The sequence below is a fragment of the Rhinoderma darwinii genome, chromosome 9 (genome assembly GCF_050947455.1).
Source record: "Rhinoderma darwinii isolate aRhiDar2 chromosome 9, aRhiDar2.hap1, whole genome shotgun sequence".
Classification (NCBI taxonomy): Eukaryota; Metazoa; Chordata; class Amphibia; order Anura; family Rhinodermatidae; genus Rhinoderma; species Rhinoderma darwinii.
In genome coordinates this window covers 86878437-86893273 of record NC_134695.1, presented here as the reverse complement: position 1 = coordinate 86893273, position 14837 = coordinate 86878437, and the positions used below count along the sequence as shown (strand labels likewise).

Sequence of the window (14837 nt, the reverse complement as noted above, 5' to 3'; positions counted from 1 at the left end):
GCTGTGATATATGCAGTGTAGCGGTGCGGGGGAGGTGTCAAGCTGTGATATATGCAGTGTAGCGGTGCGGGGGAGGTGTCGAGCTGTGATATATGCAGTTTAGCGGTGCGGGGGAGGTGTCTGGCTGTGATATATGCAGTGTAGCGGTGCGGGGGAGGTGTCTGGCTGTGATATATGCAGTGTAGCGGTGCGGGGGAGGTGTCGAGCTGTGATATATGCAGTGTAGCGGTGCGGGGGAGGTGTCGAGCTGCGATCTATGCAGTGTAGCGGTGCGGGGGAGGTGTCTGGCTGTGATATATGCAGTGTAGCGGTGCGGGGGAGGTGTCGAGCTGTGATATGCAGTGTAGCGGTGCGGGGGAGGTGTCGGGCTGTGATATATGCAGTGTAGCGGTGCGGGGGAGGTGTCTGGCTGCGATATATGCAGTGTAGCGGTGCGGGGGAGGTGTCTGGCTGTGATATATGCAGTGTAGCGGTGCGGGGGAGGTGTCTGGCTGCGATATATGCAGTGTAGCGGTGCGGGGGAGGTGTCTGGCTGTGATATATGCAGTGTAGCTGTGCGGGGGAGGTGTCTGGCTGTGATATATGCAGTGTAGCGGTGCGGGGGAGGTGTCTGGCTGTGATATATGCAGTGTAGCGGTGCGGGGGAGGTGTCTGGCTGTGATATATGCAGTGTAGCGGTGCGGGGGAGGTGTCTGGCTGTGATATATGCAGTGTAGCGGTGCGGGGGAGGTGTCGAGCTGTGATATATGCAGTGTAGCGGTGCGGGGGAGGTGTCGAGCTGTGATATATGCAGTGTAGCGGTGCGGTGTCGAGCTGTGATATATGCAGTGTAGCGGTGCGGGGGAGGTGTCGGGCTGTGATATATGCAGTGTAGCAGTGCGGTGTCGAGCTGTGATATATGCAGTGTAGCGGTGCGGTGTCGAGCTGTGATATATGCAGTGTAGCGGTGCGGTGTCGAGCTGTGATATATGCAGTGTAGCGGTGCGGGGGAGGAGTCGGGCAGTGATCTATGCAGTGTAGCGGTGTGGGGGAGGTGTCGAGCTGTGATATATGCAGTGTAGCGGTGCGGGGGAGGTGTCGAGCTGTGATATATGCAGTGTAGCGGTGCGGGGGAGGTGTCGAGCTGTGATATATGCAGTGTAGCGGTGCGGTGTCGAGCTGTGATATATGCAGTGTAGCGGTGCGGTGTCGGGCTGTGATATATGCAGTGTAGCGGTGCGGTGTCGAGCTGTGATATATGCAGTGTAGCGGTGCGGTGTCGAGCTGTGATATATGCAGTGTAGCGGTGCGGTGTCGGGCTGTGATATATGCAGTGTAGCGGTGCGGTGTCGAGCTGTGATATATGCAGTGTAGCGGTGCGGTGTCGAGCTGTGATATATGCAGTGTAGCGGTGCGGTGTCGAGCTGTGATATATGCAGTGTAGCAGTGCGGTGTCGAGCTGTGCTATATGCAGTGTAGCGGTGCGGGGGAGGTGTCGAGCTGTGATATATGCAGTGTAGCGGTGCGGTGTCGAGCTGTGATATATGCAGTGTAGCGGTGCGGTGTCGAGCTGTGATATATGCAGTGTAGCAGTGCGGTGTCGAGCTGTGATATATGCAGTGTAGCAGTGCGGTGTCGAGCTGTGCTATATGCAGTGTAGCGGTGCGGGGGAGGTGTCGAGCTGTGATATATGCAGTGTAGCGGTGCGGTGTCGAGCTGTGATATATGCAGTGTAGCGGTGCGGTGTCGGGCTGTGATATATGCAGTGTAGCGGTGCGGTGTCGAGCTGTGCTATATGCAGTGTAGCGGTGCGGTGTCGGGCTGTGATATATGCAGTGTAGCGGTGCGGTGTCGAGCTGTGATATATGCAGTGTAGCGGTGCGGTGTCGAGCTGTGATATATGCAGTGTAGCGGTGCGGTGTCGAGCTGTGATATATGCAGTGTAGCGGTGCGGTGTCGAGCTGTGATATATGCAGTGTAGCGGTGCGGTGTCGGGCTGTGATATATGCAGTGTAGCGGTGCGGTGTCGGGCTGTGATATATGCAGTGTAGCGGTGCGGTGTCGAGCTGTGATATATGCAGTGTAGCGGTGCGGGGGAGGTGTCGAGCTGTGATATATGCAGTGTAGCGGTGCGGGGGAGATGTCTGGCTGTGATATATGCAGTGTAGCGGTGCGGTGTCGAGCTGTGATATATGCAGTGTAGCGGTGCGGTGTCGGGCTGTGATATATGCAGTGTAGCGGTGCGGTGTCGAGCTGTGATATATGCAGTGTAGCGGTGCGGTGTCGGGCTGTGATATATGCAGTGTAGCGGTGCGGTGTCGGGCTGTGATATATGCAGTGTAGCGGTGCGGTGTCGGGCTGTGATATATGCAGTGTAGCGGTGCGGTGTCGAGCTGTGATATATGCAGTGTAGCGGTGCGGTGTCGAGCTGTGCTATATGCAGTGTAGCGGTGCGGTGTCGAGCTGTGATATATGCAGTGTAGCGGTGCGGTGTCGAGCTGTGATATATGCAGTGTAGCGGTGCGGGGGAGGTGTTGGGGTGATTATGTATTATATAGACATTGACCAATTGTGTTTGAATGATGAGAAGTTGCCCATAGCAACTTATTAGGTTGCAGCTTTCTTTTTCCTGAGGACCTGTGAGACACGGATCTTAGGATATAACTGGTTGCTATGGGGAACTGCCCCTCCTCCACACTCGCTGTGTGAATGCTGGGTGAAGATCACTTGACAGCTGTACTGTGACGGTGGGCGGGGTCAGTCAGGTCACATGGCTTGGTGTTGTCATGGCGATACGGACACACCCCCTTATCCACGTGAGAGTTCAGGATTTGAGGCAGTCTCGCGTGATCGTGACGTCAGCATTTGCCCTTTGTCGACCAATGAGGGAGGCAGGGGCGGAGTTGACGCCTTGGAGCATGGACGAGAAGAGAGATGGGGGGCGGCAGCGGCTCAACACCCGAGAGGTGACCCGACTTCAGGAGGAGCAGTGCAAGGTAACCGCGCGAGAGGAAAGAGGGAGCGAGTTACAGCGCGGCGACCCACCCCCAACATGTCACCTGAATCAGCTGCGTACCACCCGCACATCTCACCCGTCACCCCAATAATCTGCAGCCCGGGCTAATATATCACCCGTCACCCCAATAATCTGCAGCCCGGGCTAATATATCACCCATCACCCCAATAATCTGCAGCCCGGGCTAATATATCACCCGTCACCCCAATAATCTGCAGCCCGGGCTAATATATCACCCGTCACCCCAATAATCTGCAGCCCGGGCTAATATATCACCCGTCACCCCAATAATCTGCAGCCCGGGCTAATATATCACCCGTCACCCCAATAATCTGCAGCCCGGGCTAACATATCACCGGTCACCCCAATAATCTGCAGCCCGGACTAACCTATCACCCGTCACCCCAATAATCTGCAGCCCGGACTAACCTCTCACCCGTCACCCCAATAATCTCCAGCCCAGGCTAACATATCACCCGTCACCCCAATAATCTGCAGCCCGGGCTAATATATCACCCGTCACCCCGATAATCTGCAGCCCGGGCTAATATATCACCGGTCACCCCAACAATCTGCAGCCCGGGCTAATATATCACCGGTCACCCCAATAATCTGCAGCCCGGGCTAACATATCACCGGTCACCCCAATAATCTGCAGCCCGGGCTAATATATCACCCGTCACCCCGATAATCTGCAGCCCGGGCTAATATATCACCGGTCACCCCAACAATCTGCAGCCCGGGCTAATATATCACCGGTCACCCCAATAATCTGCAGCCCGGGCTAATATATCACCGGTCACCCCAATAATCTGCAGCCCGGGCTAACATATCACCGGTCACCCCAATAATCTGCAGCCCGGACTAACCTATCACCCGTCACCCCAATAATCTGCAGCCCGGGCTAATTTATCACCCGTCACCCCGATAATCTGCAGCCCGGACTAATATATCACCCGTCACCCCGATAATCTGCAGCCCGGGCTAATTTATCACCCGATAATCTGCAGCCCGGACTAATATATCACCCGTCACCCCAATAATCTGCAGCCTGGGCTAATATATCACCCGTCACCCCGATAATCTGCAGCCTGGGCTAATATATCACCGGTCACCCCAATAATCTGCAGCCCGGACTAATATATCACCCGTCACCCCAATATCCTCAGCCCTCTTATGCATTCTGTTACCCCAATAACCCTCAGCGCCCATCACGTGCCCAGTATTGGTATCTGTGGTGATTCTCCCAGGGTCATGTGACATTTCCCGGTGCTGCTTGCGGCCCTACATCTTATCTGGGGTCACATATCGCTGATGTGACTTATTTTTGGGTTACATTAGGACACAGTTTGCTCTGCAGCACAAATCTCCCTCCCGTCCTGAGAGTTGCTACAATGTATCAGCGCAGGAAACCGGTCAGATTGTTTATCTCAGGAAGGATTATTTAGACTGGATGCAATTGTAACAAACTCTCAGCTTTGCGAAGTGCTGATATGTACAGGTTTTCAGCCCCTGTGGGTAAACAAGTATGCTTCCTTTCAATGACCGCAAGCAGAGATCTTGACAAGTTTATTAGAAAGCTGCAGAACTTCCCGGAATCTTGTCATCTGTATCTCCTGTGTTCTGGCGTTGTTCTCAGTGAGGGGTCTGACTGGTGGCTGCCCTTCTCGGCTGGTGCCCTCCCTGCAGTACAGACCCCCCCCCCCCCTGCTCCCGGTTCCTGTGTGACGCGCTGCAGGGTGGTGACTGGAGTGTAATAATCTCCACCTGCGCTCTGCGGATTCCCTGTAAGGAGGTTAAGAGCGACTTACACGTCGTCCTAGGACGCGGCGTCCTGCTGACTGCCCCCGATACACGAGCCGCAAACCCCCGGTATACAGAGAAAATACTCAAATATCTGATTACTATGTCCAGGTGTCACTCACCAGGGAGAAGGAAGGAGCGAAACGTCCTCAAATAATCTGGGGGTGTCGGAGACCCCCCAATAACCACTCGCCGTCCCCACATTGATCAGGGACCGGCAGTGGTAGTTCATACGACCGCCCCCGGCTGTTATCTGTGGTTACAAGACGACTATGAATACGGCTTCCTTGTCCTGATGACAACACTTCCTGCCCCTGACAACTCAGTGTTGTCAAGAGGACACGGCCTCATAGCAGCAAATCAAGTCTCTTACATTCATGGATTTGTTTCTGAGGCCCGTAACACAGGGACAGCAAGTGTTGTCATAGGGGCACAGGCTATTCTCACACTGTAACTTCCACCTTTTGATAACTCCGCACAGGAATGAGATGTGTTGTGGTTTTCATGTCTTTAGATCGCAGTATTGGGGTTGTGGGGCGGTTCTTGTGTGTTTTGCAGGTTTCTTAATTAGCAGAGTAGTTGTGGGATGTTTTCTGGGAGATCTCACCCTGCGGTGTGCGCTGACGGCAGCACGGGCATCCGGACCGGTGTAAGGGCGGGTTTTCTGCCTGGTAAACGCGCCGATGAAATATGCAGCGTGTCGCTCGTTTGCTTCATTGTAACGGAGCAATGATCGGAACGTATGGGGATAAAGGAACGCTGACCTGATTGGCCGTGGGGGGGGGGGGGGGTCTGATGTTTGGTGCCCCCTCAATGGACCAGGGTGCAGAGCCATTAAAGTGGATTATCTGGACGGCCGGTTCACTTTAGTGGGTGCCAGGTAATGCTTCATTTAAAGGGATCGTGCAGGTACAACAACCCCCAACTGCTGCGGATGATGAGCTGATCCCTGGCACGGCTGGGTTCACACTGTGCGTTTTCGTTGCCTTTTTAACATCTTGTTTTGGTTGAAGAACTCCCATTGAGAGACGAGAGATCTACCGAAGCAAAAAAAAATAAAAAACCATGCTTAAAAAAAAACGCAGTGTGAACCCGGCCTAACAGCCGGTGTGTCCGTACTCCATACAGGGACAGTGATATTACACACGCTCATCAACTGGAATAGAGGGGGGGTCATGTCTTATATGGCTTCTAGGACTTATGTTGTCGAGCTGACACGGTTGCACGTTTCGTTACAGGAGCGATTTCCGACACACTGTAACGAGCCCTGCACTTCTGTCAATTAGGATCAGGACAGGTTTACAGCTTCTGGTTGTAAACAAGAGTGTTTCCGTTCATTAACAGGAAGCAGAGATTTGGAAAAGGGTGAGGACTTGAACACAAAGGGGGAATTTATCTAAACTGGTGCAAAGGAAAAGTGGTTAGGGGTAGTTGCCCATGGCAACCAATCAGATTGCGGTTTTCATAAGAGGTGGAATCTGATTGGGTGCTGAGACGTCGCCCCCAAAGTTTGAGAATCTGGTGATGGCGGTGACTCGGGTGAGACGTCTTTATACGCGCAGCACTAAGGTCGGTACAAGACTACTAATCCTGTGGTCTCAGCGGCGGGCTGCGCGATGCCACTTTACCCTCCATAGTTTGTTGTCAGTGAATTGCATCTTCAGCATGATTTATTATTGTGTGAATATTATTGGTGTTGAACATCTAAACCCGTCGCCTGGGCTGTTGTCTGACTGCAACTTTGACGTGATCCATAAGGCCACGTTCACACATGGAGTTTTTTGGTGCAGTTTTTTTTTTTTTTTTTTTTTTTTTTTTTTTTATAGCCAAACTGGATTATTGAACACAGACGAAAGGAGATGTGTAAGTCTGATCCTTATCTCTTTCCTTCCTTATGGCAAAAAAAAAAACCTGAGCCAAAAACTGCGCGTGTGATCCTGGCCTAAGAGCTGCACGACAGTCACAACCAAATAAAAGTGAACGAAAACCAAGGCAGTCGCACGACGATCACATGACATGAAATTGCCTCCAGTATAGGTCGTCAGTATGTGATCGTGGGGGTCCGACACCCGCTCATCAGCTGTTCTGGCTGCCTCCGGGCACCGGATGTTATGCAGTGGCCAATGCCGGAATCAGATGGCGCCGGTCATAGTATAGCGGCCGTACTTCAAGTGAATAGGAGCGGAGTCGTAGTTCTGCGGCACGGCCGCTATACGGTGTACGGAACCATCTACTTCCGACCCCTGACGGGTGCGTGGTCCGGGTTTCTATCATTTAGGTCATCAGTATGAAAAACCTCCCCGTGCCTGGACAACCCCTTTAAGTGATCAGCTGTAATCTGTGGGGGAACCGGGCAGCAAGTGTTCAATTTTTCTGCAGCGCCACCACAGGGGAAACGAAGTATTGCAATGTTCCTATTGAAAGCAATGTGTTGCTGTAAAGTATAGAAACGCCGGGTCCTCCAGAGCAAGAGACGCTCTTTGTAGCCGCTCTGGTTTATAGATGAGGATCGGTTTTGGACGCGGCGGTTCTGTGGATCGCGGTATCCGGAGATTACGTAGCCGGGGGTAGTTCTCTCTGCTCATGGGATCGCGTGGTCATCGCAGCTGAGATCTGACAACACCCAGAACTTTCTGCAGACGCTTCCTGCTCGTCCTCGCCTGTAAAGAGGAAGCTCGCTCTGATTAGGAGTAGTAGTCCTTATCCCAGAGTGAGGTCTGCTTTCCTGTTACCGGTGCTGCTCTTAAAGGGGAAATCACCCAATATATATCTACTGGCAAGATCATAATCCGTCGCGTCCATCTGATCAGACAATTTACAAAAGTTATAGTTAACCCGAACCCCTTCTTTCCGCTCAAAGCCCCATCAGTAGAATAGCAGGGGCCACATTCTATGCAGGGGCCCCTCAGACCAGTGATATTTATACTAATCCTGGTCTCACACATACGATTGTCTGCACAATCCGCTGATAATCAGGTTTTGGGGGGCGGCGGCGGCGGCCTGATTATTCCAGAGAAACCGGGATCGGGGCTTACTGGAGATAAGCGGCAAAGTTCTGTTTAACCGTTATTTACTTGCGCCGGTTTCTGTAAACAGCCAATCACAGGCCGCAGTGGTTAAATGTGTTGACGTCATCGCTGGCGTGGGATCGGGCAAGTGCCACCGACGGAGCGCAAGCACATTAGTTGGTGAGGTGAGCGCCGTGGTTTTTATTTATTTTTTAATAATCTGCTGTATTTTGTCTGGATTTTCTCCAGATTCATTGCAGATATTTCCTGCGGCAAATCTATTAGGTGTGAACCTCCCCTGACAAGTACCAATGTGTCCCCTCTAGTCTAATACTGGGGCGTCTAAGCTGTCTCTGTTATATGTTCATTTATATCAGGGCGTCCTCCCCATAAATGTCTCCGGTGGCTTCGGTGTGCGTGCCGCCATCTTTGATTGGATACAAATAGACTTAATGCAAAGAAGCACAGCGCTCCCCCCTTCATTATAGTGATGGGGGGGGGTCCTCAGTTAGGACCTCCATTATCCACATCTGACATGTAAGGAAATACTTTAATTTGCACATCCCCCTATAAATGGGTTACCCAGTTTTTATAACCCCCGATCTATGTAAAAGTCTCCTATTTGCTGAACGTGAGGGTTTTACTCTAGGACCCCCCCCCCCCCACCTCCTATGAGCTGTTATCTTCCCCTACAGAAATACATGGACTATCTGTGTAATGTGGGGTGACTAATTGAGGGGCCACCCAAGTGAGAACCCCCTCCATGACATCCATATTCAACAGCCCCCCCCACCATGTGCCGTATATAACATTGACAGAGGGGCCCCCTCGATCACCAGGGCCTGGATGTGACTGCTACCTCTGCACCCCCTGTAGAGACCCTTAATGTATAATGGAACGTTCTGCAACTTTTTAACATAACTGGTGCTTCAATTTGTCACAATTTTCAAGACCTCTGCTTGCTGTCTGTGATTGTGAACGTCCTTGTTTACCTCTGAATGTCCGTTTAGGTATTTGCATTTGCCACATATAATAATATTGATGATTTTTCGGATACTGTATATAAGAATTGTTTGCGTCTCATGTTTAGCAGGTTCCCGACCGCTGGCCGTAAATATACGGCCAGCGGTCAGGGTCTCTAAAGTCCGGCGTATAGTATATATACGGCCGCACTTCAGAGACTGTGCACGCGCGATCGCGTGCACACAGCTCTATGCCCTGGCTGTTGCTAACAGCCATGGGCACTGGGCAGAATGTCAGGGGTCAATCTTTTGGCCCCTGAACATGTGATCGCTGTGACAACCAATCACAGCGATCACATGCATTTCTGCATAGAAAACAGTGTGCACGCGATCGCGTGCACACAGCCCTGTGCCCTCGCTGTTACCAACAGCTCTGGGCACTGGGCAGAGTATCAGGGACCAATCTGATGGTCCCTGATCATGTGGTCGCTGTGAAAACCTATCACAGCGACCACATTTGTTTTATTTTGACTTTTCTGGCAGTAAATCTCCTGCCTCTTTTCTTCTCCTCAAACATTGTTTCAGTTTGAGGAGAAGAAGAGACTCGGGAGAATTGCTGCCAGAAGATTACAGTTACAGTTACACAAAAAATACAGTTACACTAAAACATTCTCTGTATAGATAGATTTCTATCTATCTATACAATCTATCTATCCATCTATCTTTTTTTCTATCTATCTACCTTTCTTTCTTTTATTCTATTAGAATAGGCAGGTAGGGAGTATATAATTATATATATATCCACATATATATAATATATATAGCAATAGCGGTTTATTTTTTTGTTAGCGGTAGTGTAGATATATATAGCAGTTAGTTTGTGTGTTTTATAAAAAAAAAAAAAAAAATAAAAAATTTGTTTAGTTAGTGTTAGTGTTAGTTACGTTATGGCGAGGAAGTTGTTTAGCGCCGAGGAGGCATACGCCATGCTGTGGTCTGAGTCGGAGACCGCATCAGAGATGGCGTCCGAGATGGAACCTGTTTTAGGTAGTGACGATGACAGCGTCACTTCAGGTTCATCTTCAGGGGACGTTGTCCCTGATGCAGTTGAAACTGCAGAACTTGAAAGCGCAGGGCCAAGTAGCGCTGTAGCACGGGACAGCCTGGTCCCTCCAGTCCAGGCTCTTGTATGGGCACCTGCCCCATCTTTTGGGCCTAGAATCCACGGATTTACGGCCACTCCTGGCATAACCGTGGACAATACAAATTTTGTCCAAATGGATTACTTCCATTTATTTATAACGGACGACATCCTAAATCAGATTGTCCACGAAACAAATTTATATGCCACGCAATATATAAGGCAGAAACCTTCATCCACCCATGCCAGAGATTGGACGCCCACCAATTTGCAGGAATTAAATTTTTTTTTGGGGCTCACCCTAAATATGGGTATTGTCAAAAAGCCCTCCATTAGGTCTTACTGGTCAACAAGACCCGCCCAAGCCACCCCAGTATATTCTGCAGTAATGCCCAGGTCTCGTTATGAGACAATAATGAGGTTCCTCCACTTCAATGACAACGCACAGGCCCCCCCAAGTACCGATGCAAACCGGGATCGGTTGTTCAAAATAAGACCGCTAATAAATTCCCTGAACAATTTATTTCTGCAACTCTACACCCCTGAGCAGAATGTAAGTGTGGACGAATCCCTCCTCAACTTTCATGGCAGACTTAGCTTTCGCCAATATCTACCTTCCAAAAGGGCAAGATATGGCGTTAAGCTCTACAAATTGTGTGAAAGCGGGTCAGGATATACCACCGCCTTCAGGATTTATGAAGGGCGGGACCGCACAATAAATGTTCCTGGATGCCCCCCTGATCTTTCCACCAGCAGTAAGATTGTGTGGGAGATAATGCAGCCTCTGCTTCACAAAGGGTACCACCTGTACTGTGATAATTTTTATTCCAGTGTGCCCCTGTTTAGGCATTTGCATGCTGCAAGGACTGGGGCATGTGGTACCATGCACAAAAACAGAATTGGTTTTCCACAGCAATTAGTGGGGAAGCGCATGGTAAAGGGGGACTCCTGTGCTTATGCATCTGAAGAATTGCTGGCGGTCAAGTTCAGGGATCGCAAAGATGTGTATGTGCTAAGCACGATTCATACCGCAGGAACAGTGGCAGTGAGGGAAAGAGGGGCAACATCGGACAAGCACAAACCAGTGAGCGTGTCCGAATATAACAAGTACATGGGGGGGGGTGGATTTAAGCGACCAGGTTTTACAGCCCTATTTAGTAAAACGCAAAACTAAAACCTGGTACAAAAAAATGGCCATTTATCTGTTACAGGTGGCCATCCACAACTCATTTGTGCTGTATAAAAAAAACAGAGGCAGAGACACATACCTGGATTTCCAGGAGAAAATTATTGAAGGCCTCATTTTTGATGTTCAGGACACCCGAGAATGCCCCCAGTCTGAGGATGTCACGCGACTGACTGAAAGACACTTCATCAGTCGGATTCCCCCAACAGCAACCAGAAGCAACCCCCAGAAAAAGTGCCGCGTCTGCAGAAAAGACGGGCACCGCAAAGATTCCCGATATTTCTGTCCCTCATGTCCCTCGCAACCAGGCCTGTGCATTGAGCCATGTTTTAAAAAATACCACACTGTTCTGAATTATTAGATTTTAGTTAATTTGTTGAAAATATATTTGCCCTACATTACGTTTTTATTTTTCCCCTGATTTTACTCCAAGGGTGAGGGAGGGAATGGGTGGGGGGTGGATGTCATGTTTGATGTTTTCTAAAGTTCATCTGCTGGAGAGCTCCATTTGCATTAACCTGAAATTTCTTATTTTAGAAAACCCCCAAAAATAAATTCCCATTATACCCCTAGATGAATATTTTGGGATTTCTGCTTCAAGAGCAGATATTTTGGAAGTGTTATAGAAACTCTGTTGAGTTTTGTAAAACCAGCTTTGAAAAAAAGCGATTTGTGAAATAATCTTCTTCTATCGTCCGCCCTCCTACATCTCTATGTGATAAATAAGGCACACATATTTGGTATCCCCGTGCACGGGAGAAGTGGCAGAATGTGAACGGAGATTAATTTTGGCCGTGGTCTAAGCCGTGTGTGAAAAATGCTGGTATAAACTGACGCATTTGCTAAAAAATTGGTAATTTTATTTTGATCCATCTTATTCAAGAAACTTTCAGAAGAAAACTGGACTGTCTAAAAATATGATAAACCCCTTGAAGGAAACCTTGTGGGGTCTGCTTGTGTGAATGAAGTCATTTATGGGGTGTTTCTAATGTTTCAGCAGCATTAGGCCCCCCAGAAAACAGTATGCGGCTCTAAAATCAAATGCAAAATTCCTGGACCGAAAAGGCCAAAAAGCCTCCTTTTATGCCAAGCCCTGGCACATGCCCGCACAGTGAATAAGGCTCACATATTTGGTATCCCCATGCACGGGAGAAGTGGAAGAATGTGAAAGGAGATTAATTTTGGCCGTGGTTCATACCGTGTGTGAAAAATGGTAGCATAAACCGACGCAATTGTTAAATTCTTGCATTTTTTTCCAATTTTGCCCACTTTAGTGAAAAAAAAAAAAATGATATATACTGACAAATGCCACTAAAACAAAGCCCTATCTGTCCTTTTAAAAAGAGTGTAAAATTCAAAGATGAACTTTATTCACCTGCTGAGTTATAGTCATGTAAAGAAGCGCATAGCAAAATTGTGAAATTTGCTCTGGTCATTTAGCTGTAAAACAGCCTAGTCCTTAACCGGTTAGAGTAATCGCTGCTTCCCCCTGGTGGCCAGCTGCGGTAATGCATCTGGATCATCTGGTTGCGTACCGAGATTTTTGACGCTCGGGCCCAGGTGCCGCTTGATAATTGTGGCGTTGGTACCGGGAAGATGAATGACCGCACTATAGACTGCGCTGGTAATCGCGTTTTAAAGCCATTTGGTTTTTTTTTCCCTCCTGTCTTGTCCGGCTTCGTTCTCCGGGGGCGCTGACCTGACGATGATTCCTAATTTTTCTAATTAACAAGACAATCAATTATCTTTTCTCGTACTTATTGCTCAGGATAGGGTTTCCGAAAGTTTCGCCCCCTGAGAAGATGGACTTGTCAGGATTGGATTTGGACAGCGCTGCTGGATTGAATTAACCCCTGCCTTGCCGGTCGATCAGTTAACGATATTTTTACCTTAAATTAATGTTGCCGCAGAGGTCAGGGTGACTTTGAGAAGTGAGACGGACGTCGTTTTTGGCGCGTGTCTCGTTTTCTTTATTTAATACAAGATCTGATGACGACTTCATGCTTACAGCTATTCTCTTAAAGGGCCAGTAAACCGTTTCTTATTCAAAGTCGTGTTTTTTCCAGCTGTTTTTGGAGCTGTTTTTCTATAGCCCATGAAAAACTGCTCCAAAAACAGCTCAAGAAGAGACATGCACTTCCTTCTCGCGGGCGTTTTTTTTTACGCGGCTGTTTTTCACGTTTTTTTTTTTTTTTTACGCGGCTCGTCTGATCAGAACGCAATTTTTCCCATTGAAATCAATGGGCAGATGTTTGGAGGCGTTCTGCTGCCGATTTTACGGCCCGAAAAAAAGCCGTGTGAACATACCATGAAAGTGCAGTCACACACAGATGCCAGTCTCAAATATGGCTGATAACGGGGAACAATAGACCATATTCTGCAAATGCAGATACGATAGACTGTAGGTTTAGTGTCCCTTTATATGTGCAGAAGATGAGGAAGACTCCGAGTAATGAGCGAGAATGTCCAGACCAGAATACAGACGTGGTCTATGGCAGCCTCTGATCTGTGACTGTAATTCTCGCGGCGGCTGGTTCGTGGTATACAGCAGCTTCTTCAATCAAGTCCATCCAGAGTACAGACTGCCGTCAGTGGCGCCTGTGATCTGCGGATGGCACCTGAGCGTGATATGCCCCCTGCAAAGTTACCAGATCACCCCCTCTTACATAGACTGCTCTTACATCATAGGATTGTATTGAGGAATCGCTAGTTATGCAGTTCCCTTGTATATTCATTAAAGTGATTTTTCCCTTTAAAAAAAATTGAGCGATCAAAAAGTATCGATCAATCGGGATCTGGTCCCCGGGAACCTACCAATCCTGAGAAGGGAAGTCCCAGGACCCAAGGGTTAATCCATGGCTATGACCCCATAGACGCAGCTATTATCGGTCTGAGGCGCTCGGTTGAATCGTCCAGGGGCTTCTTTATGGCCGCGGTGTAAGTTCACTGGAGGTCCCGGGGGCCGCGGTGTAAGTTCACTGGAGGTCCCGGGGGCCGCGGTGTAAGTTCACTGGAGGTCCCTGGGGCCGCGGTGTAAGTTCACTGGAGGTCCCGGGGGCCGCGGTGTAAGTTCACTGGAAAGGACTCGCGGTGTAAGTTCAGGGAAAGGACTCGAGGATTAGGAGCGGTCGTCTAATATGTGCCCGGAATACGAGACTCATCCAATGCTTTATTTGTGCGGCTTTTAGAAGGAACATCTGAACTGGTGGCATCGGCCCTATCTGTCAAAAAATATGCTTCATTTGCATATTTGCTAATTAAAGTAGCGTCTTGGAAACATTAAGTAAAATATCTTCTGTAACCTTTATCACCGCAGTTAATGGATATAGTCGAGCGAATCTCATAGACGGCCCTTTAAATAATGTAAATGATTATGAATATGTAACTAGTTAATATGCAGCCGTGAAAGGATTATCATGTCGAGGTTAATGAATGCGCTGCTCTCCGAGACGCGAGACTGGAGACGTGGCCTCACGCATGAGCTGGCGGCCGTGTGCAATGTATGTGCCGAATGTATGAACCGTGTATACAGCGCCCCCCCCAGACATGACGCAGATCTACACGTGCCTAACTGATCCCGCTACGCATGTCCGACCGTGTATACAGCGCCCCCCCCCCCAGACATGACGCAGATCTACATGTGCCTAACTGATCCCGCTACGCATGTCCGACCGTGTATACAGCGCCCCCCCCCCAGACATGACGCAGATCTACATGTGCCTAACTGATCCCGCTACGCATG

At 49.3% G+C, this 14837-nt stretch overlaps 1 protein-coding gene across 1 annotated transcript in view; it reads left to right on the top strand.

Annotated features, from left to right (window-relative positions):
- The first annotated feature begins 2846 nt into the window (after nucleotides 1-2846).
- Nucleotides 2847-14837, top strand: part of URI1 (URI1 prefoldin like chaperone) — a 48230-nt gene continuing 36239 nt past the window's right edge. Inside the window, exon 1 of the mRNA XM_075838405.1 lies at nucleotides 2847-2975. Coding sequence (XP_075694520.1) covers nucleotides 2862-2975 — 114 coding nt within the window. The 5' untranslated portion in view covers nucleotides 2847-2861. The remainder of the gene's footprint in view (nucleotides 2976-14837) is intronic.